This window comes from Argentina silus (genome assembly GCF_951799395.1).
Source record: "Argentina silus genome assembly, chromosome: 9".
In the NCBI taxonomy this organism is placed as follows: Eukaryota; Metazoa; Chordata; class Actinopteri; order Argentiniformes; family Argentinidae; genus Argentina; species Argentina silus.
In genome coordinates, this window is record NC_139663.1 from 7509434 (window position 1) to 7516389 (window position 6956).

General features: G+C 38.2%; 1 protein-coding gene across 2 annotated transcripts; it reads right to left on the bottom strand.

Moving 5' to 3' along the window:
- Positions 1-331: 331 nt before the first annotated feature.
- Positions 332-6641, bottom strand: il21r.1 (interleukin 21 receptor, tandem duplicate 1). 2 transcript variants are annotated; one of them, XM_083677042.1, is made up of 9 exons: positions 6569-6641; positions 6173-6300; positions 5854-5962; positions 5229-5413; positions 4755-4894; positions 4443-4611; positions 4189-4270; positions 3197-3269; positions 332-1450 (listed from the first exon to the last, which is right to left on the bottom strand). In XM_083677042.1, the coding sequence occupies exons 2-9, from the start codon at positions 6228-6230 to the stop codon at positions 737-739; spliced, it is 1530 nt and encodes a 509-aa protein (XP_083533168.1). In that variant the 5' UTR covers positions 6231-6300; positions 6569-6641; the 3' UTR covers positions 332-736. The 2 variants fall into 2 exon arrangements, with proteins under 2 accessions (XP_083533168.1, XP_083533169.1); XM_083677043.1 differs by lacking the exon at positions 6173-6300 and adding an exon at positions 6085-6121 and having other exon boundaries at positions 6569-6617.
- Positions 6642-6956: the final 315 nt, after the last annotated feature.

Genomic DNA, 6956 nt, shown 5'->3' on the forward strand with positions numbered 1-6956 from the left:
ACAACTCGACAGTAATAATAATGCTAAAATGTATATACTCTTCAAGAAGCATCCTTCACTCAATGAGTATTGCAAAGTGAAATGATCATTTAGCATTTTCACGGACATTGCTTCTTGAAACTAGACTGTGGTTATTGTGATAGCAGCGCAACTGCAATGCTTCTTCCTGTGTAGATATCCAGATTCTGGAATCAGATAATTAGAGTTGCATGATTTTCAGATGTACCACTCTCATGCATTTAGGTCCTGTGCGGATATAATAAACATATTGCAATTTAAAGCATACCAATGTTTTTACATTTAATTTCAAACTTACAGTATGCATATATAAACACAAACATCTGACCAAACTGCTTTAATCCACTAAAATGACTATGTACATATACTCGAACAGCCGTAATAAGTAATTATAAACACTGTCACACCAAATGATACTAAATGCTTAATTACAATCCAAACAACTTACAACAAATCAGATATAATACAGAAGAAAATATATACAATTTTATAAAACTTGAAACATTACTGTACATAAAGGCTGCACCTTTTATGTTTGGATGCACAAGACCTGGGCCTAGGAAGCCCAGCATGACTTTCACTCAGGCTATTCACATAACTCAGGTGTCACGTTGCCCCTTTACATGCATTTGCAGGAGATCATTAATACGACTCAGGTGAATGTATCTGGAGTGTAGGATAATGTGTTTCCCCATTTAGTTCCCCCATTTAGCACTCTCTACTGTCCTGTGTTGGAAGGGTCTACTTGCACAGTGTTGCATGCCACCCACTGTTTGACATAGTTCGAGTGGGAGTTCCCTACGCCGCCAAGTAAAGCTGAGTCTATCTGTTGCTCAACATCAAAGTCTGTGTTCACAGGACTGCTGCAGTCTGACTCCACAAAGCCACTGTCAATGGTGTCCAAGTCCACGCGAGGGTAGCCATCCTCAGAGGAGTCCAGTGAAATTTGCTCCGGTTCAATGTCACGGCCCTGTGGTTGCCACTCCATAGCTAACATGCCTATTGACCTAGATACTCCTCCTTCCTCATCAGCTCTAGATGCAAGAAGGTCTCCCTCTCTGCGGCCTCCAGTGTATGGGCAGAAGCTGGCTCCAACTTGACTGCTCCTGTTGGTCTGCCGAGACCTCCCTGACACAGCCCCCTCCTCCCCAGACACAGTCACAGTATCGATAGAAACATGTCCAGTAGAGTGACTGGTGCCATGCCTGCTTCCCCCTTCGAAGTAGAGCAGTGAGGAGCTGTGGGGAGGTAAGCCCAGGACGGAGATTCTGCCTTGACCCCTGTCCCCCTGGTGGTTTTCCCCAATGCTGCTGTCCCGATCCAAACTTCTACAAGACAGTCGGTGGACCTCCAGATGCTTCTCAGTCATCACCTGTGAAGGTGTGTTCATCACCAAGAGGTCAGACTCACTGAAGACAGGCCGGACCCATTTCTGCAACAGATCGATAGAAAATGTATGTTTACACATGAAGAACAGGTCCACCAATCTGTAGCACAATGTAAGAGAGAACACTTATTCCTGTTGATACCCAGGTCATGGTACTATAACCATGATGGTCTATTGGAATATGTATTCTCTGTTTCAATGTAGTAATGGCAGACATTTTGCAAAATGGATACCACATCCTGTATTTATAGTGGTACAACACTTCAGCAGAATCCAATCACTGTTTTACATCAAACAATAGGCCAGTATGTCTATTCAAGGAGACCAGTCTGTGCTACACCACAAACGACTGTGACAAGATAACTACAGAAGGCGTCAAGAAAAAAAAAAACACTTGTGCTTGGCATCACATGGGAATCATTCAAACAAAGTACAGTAGTTCATTCAGAGCTCATTTTACAGACTGTGATAGATTGTTGAAAATACTTATAGACATCCACATACTGTGCATACACATAACTCCTCACAGAACATCTTCACAGTTCAATTGCTCAATTAAAAGACAACATACAGTTAATCTCTCTCTCTAAAATGTCTTTCTTAGGTCTGGCTTAAAATTTAGAAAAATAATGATATGTGTGGCATCAATGTTAAGATAACAATCTACAGCACGGTGGTGCTTGCACAATCAGTGACTTCTGTGTGGGCTGTAAGAGGATGTTGTCACGGCAATACTGCTGAGTGCATGATAAGCACTGAAGATTATCAAAACATTTTCACCAGCTTTTTTTATCTGTAAAATTGCTGTCTTACCCACCAAATAGTTTTAAATGATTTGTCTCAGTCTGTTTGGGAGCCTACACAAACTTGGAAGACTACACGTCTTGGAACGTCTTGGAATTATAATGTCAGGACATTTCTCTGTCATGAGAATGTCAAAGTACAGCATAATAATGGTTTACATTCTGGAGTTTTTCAATTATGCCTATGTCTATGTCCACAAGGCCCATGAAAGACCAGGACAAAATTTAATACATCATTTTCAGATAAAGAAATTCAAATGCCTCTAAGTAAATCTTTCTACTCTTTCTATAGTTGTATGCCCCCAGAGGCTTTTTATGCTATAAGTTCATTTTCCCATGGGCTTTAACACCACCTGCTGGAATTGTATGTAACTGCAGTTAGGAGATGGAACTGTAAGTCACTGTGCATCTATTTCCTGGTTGTGACAGAGAATGTTGACAATCTTGACTGTAATGAAGAAACGTACTGAGAACTCATCAGGATTACATACATGGTATTTACTAAGAATAATTATGACCCTTGCATTTATGCCCTGTAAAATGACAGTAAAAAGAATAGAAAGAGTGTTGAATGTCTTGTTCTGTGAATATGAATCTAGACAAATAAAGGTTATCCAAAACTGTTTCACTGTCTGTACAACAATAATAAAAACTCCCCTGAATGGAAAACAACTAAATCTACACCCCTGGAAACATCAGAGGGTCTGAATTCAACTCATGGTATTTTCCATTAGGGGGAAGACTGCTCTGAAGGTGTACACTCAAAGTGTCAACATCTAGCCCTACTTTGCATCTGTCCATGACGTGTCTCAGAGTGCGGAGAAAAACAACAGCTATTGAAGCCCCTGCACACTGAGTCATTCTCAAAGACACCCCTAATATGTGGGGTGGGGCTTGTGGTTGGAAAAGTTCCCTAGGCGACACCTGCTGGATGGGTTTAAAAGTCATACAGCCACAATGAGTTATTTCTGTTTTGGTCGTATTTTACCTTGAAGTCCCCTTCATACGTGATATAGAGGGGCTTGAAAAAGTCATCTGGGCTTGGAATCTTCAACCACAAGCTACAGAGAAAATAAAATGGAGGGAAATTCACATAACAAAATGTACTTTCAAACAGGATATGATACGTGAAAGTGACATAGGCTGAACAACCCATATCTCTATTTTGTCACCTTTCATTTTCTAGATGAATGGAATTTGTGTCTGTGCAGGTGTTAGGATAAGTATGAGAGGATGGTTAGGTTGGGTTAAGACTGTCTATTATACCCATTAACCACTGGCAATGATAATGACACCTATAAATAATGTGATATTTCTCAGTTAAGGTTTGGTGCTCTGCATAATTGAAGATGCAGCTCTGACTTCCTGTGTCTCCTCACCCTAAGACCTACATGTACATTGTGTATCTGCAAGCAGACAGCAGCAGCTGTGGTTTCTGTAATATGTAGGAGGTAATGCCAGGAAAGTATCTATTCACATATACGGTAAAAACACTCAGGCCACACAATTCAATCAATTGCAGATAGAAGGTTTCTGTATAACTCAAAACTATTCTTCTTGGTGTGCAGCAAGAGAGCATGTTCAATTTGAAATGCAGTTGACATTGTTTCAGTTTCACAGAATAGACTGTGTTGTGGTGAACACACAAATACACACATTCATTTTTTCTATGTAAGAAGAATCATGTTTTTGTTATTTTGGAAACCTGTTATCTGAATTAAATAAATGGTAAATTGGGGCCTTCAGAGGCTGAAAATGTCATTTTATTGCTAGAAACCGAAGGAAATTCAGATGAAAAGTAATGTTTGATAAATAATGATATACTATATATACTGTACAAATATTACACAAAACAAAACTAGGGTAGAGTGGTATAAGAGTAATACACCAGTGATTGAGACTTGGCTAGCCAATTTAATTAATGTAATTAATTGCAAAATAAATTATTTTGATGTTAACTATAATATAAGCCATACTCACAGTTTTCGGTAACACAGGATCAAAAGAACGAAGACCACCACCATGGTTATCGGCAAAATGTACCAATACCATGTACCATCGCCTATAAAATAGAATTTATATAATTAACATTTATATAAAGATCAACATTTCATTCCATTCAATCCTGCAAGCTGGATAAGTGATGTTCCAGTGAAAAGCATAAATGTGTTGCAGTTATGTTGCTGATTTATCTGCATGTACAGGTAAATGTAACTGTGAATCTGATATATTACCATTGGTGGTCCTCCATTCAGTGGTGGAACTCCACTCACTCCAGGGACCCTTGTAGATGGACGAAGGGCCCATTGAGGCCTGGACATCCACCATATACTCAGTCCCTTGTAGCAGCCGAATGTGGTCTATCACCACGTATCGCCGATCCTCTTTTACATATATTGGACGCTGGCAACAGGATGGGCAGTGAAAGCAAATTAACTGAAATATGTGGGAGCATTTTGATACAAATGTCACATTGGTATTTTAAAACCAAATAACATTTTGGTCATGATACAGAGGTCTGCTATGGTGCAATACATGTTGCTTACTTGTGAAATATTATCCTTTGTCCTAATCCGCACCCTGTACATTTGATTGTCATCAAAGTTGTTTTCAGGTATCTCCCAGGTAACATTGTAGTACTCATTAGTCTCTGTCACTTGAACATTGAATGGGTGCAGAGGCTTTACTGTGGAAAGAATGCACAGGGTTAGATGGTGGAGCCAGTATGAGATAGAGGATGGACTAATTAAAGTAATGAGGCTGATGCTTAAGGACAGAGGACACACAGTCTACATGATACCAACATTTCAACCAGTTCAAAACTACTTTTATGAAAATGTTTCATGGCAATTTTATTGACAAAACCAACAGCATAATCTGTCATAACCCTATCAATCTTTAACTGATAACTGATGATAAAACACTTTGTATTACTTTCTGCTGTATCTTTTCATCAACTGAATCATAAGTGATATTTAAGGGAAAGTCCAAACCAGTTTTTTAACATGTACCCCACTCACCCATATGACTCAATTTCCACCTTGAGTCACTAGTTGTCATTTTGTGTTGTTTGTCTGTATGCTTTACTCTTGCAGTGCATTCTGTCTCAACGTATGTGAAGGTATAGAAATCATCTGATTGTATTAAGCACCAGCCTTGAGAGGGTTTGACTTCACAACGACCATTAAATTCATCTTCGTCGTATCTAGAGAAGACAGGTATAATGATTAACTACAGCTCTGGTGAAATCAAAAATCAAGTATGGAAATCAAGTACGATCACTCAAATGGAACATTCTGATGGTAGAAATTGGAAAGGATATTTAGCTAGAATATATAATAAATATAAAATATAATAAATTCCATATAACTGTATAAAACACGGTATCTTAAAATGTATCAAACAGAACATTTACCGATATTTCCTGAAGTTGGACATATACTATGTTAATGTGTACTGTTTAAAAAAGTGAAAGAGGATTTTATTTCAAACACCAGGTACTGTCACTAAAATGTATCACACACATAAGTAGTGTCATTAAGAGATTGACAGTAGTCAATGAAGTGACTACATTTTGGGAACTATGAATTTATTGATAATGGGGCTAGTTGAACATGAACAACAGTGACAGAGAACAACATGTACCTGCACTCAGCCTCAAGCAGAAAGGGAAATGGAGGCATTTTTCCTGAGCAGGAGCAGTTCAATGAAGTTGAGTAATCTGTAGTGCAGGTGACATTGCAGGAACATGTGGCTGCAAATGCAAAAATTATGAAAAATGTTGTCAGTATAATGCCAGTGCCCAGGCTATGTATAGGTACCCTGCTGTGGTTAAACATGAGCTAATCTAACCAATCTCAACTGATGTCAACTCACATTGGGAACATACAGTAGTAGATTATGTTGTTCATGACTACAAGACAAGTGACAGAGAAGAAACTGTGAGAAATACATTATCACCTACCATCTTGAATCAGGCCATAAAACAACAGTGAGACAATGACTGGTAGTATCACATCCATGGAGGCAACACTTAGGTGGGCACTATACAGTACTGCTTGATAACTGATAGCACAAATGGAACATGAAAACCTAAAAAAAGGTTTCATTGAAGTTGAACAACAATCAAAATATATACTGTACAAAATATACTGTATATACCTTAAGTAATATCTCAGTGAAATGTTATTTTGATTATATGAATCAATACATTCACAATGAATCTCTTTTAATATTAAGTTTTAGGTTGGAACAGAAATGAAAGCATTACATTACTTGATGTTACAATGAAACACAATAAAAGAAAGCTACCTATGATATAAGTTTTGTGTATTTAAAAAGAAAAAGGCAATATTCTTACCTTTACTTTTGATAGAATCTACTAAACATGCCACACAGCACCATTATATGCTTATTTCAAAAGACCAATCAATCCATCAACTAGACTGAGGACGGTTTCTGACAAATTGAAAGCGTCATCATCTGCACTGTCAGAAAGGATGTGGGTTGCCGCCCCCACATTATGTTGTGCTATATAATACATTCTCAGGTGTTTGAGAACAAATGGAGATTCATCTTTATGGTCAACTAAAACCATGTCTCTTAAACTAATGTGTGTAAAGGTGGGTATCTTGAAATAATTTGAGATACTGATAAATACAGATTATATTACAAACTATGAACTCCAACTATACACATGTTATTTTCACCCCTCTCTCATGCACTCAAAAGACTTTGCTGTGCTCTGT

What these genes read in the sequence shown, in the direction of transcription:
- il21r.1 (XM_083677042.1), bottom strand. Translation starts at nt 6,230, where the DNA reads ATGGATGTGATACTACCAGTCATTGTCTCACTGTTGTTTTATGGCCTG. An exon ending in CAAAGGATAATATTTCACAA is followed by an intron (nt 4,612 to 4,754) that starts GTAAGCAACATG and finishes TCCTGTTGCCAG; the next exon opens with CGTCCAATATATGTAAAAGA. An exon ending in ATCCTGTGTTACCGAAAACT is followed by an intron (nt 3,270 to 4,188) that starts GTGAGTATGGCT and finishes TTTTCTCTGTAG; the next exon opens with CTTGTGGTTGAAGATTCCAA.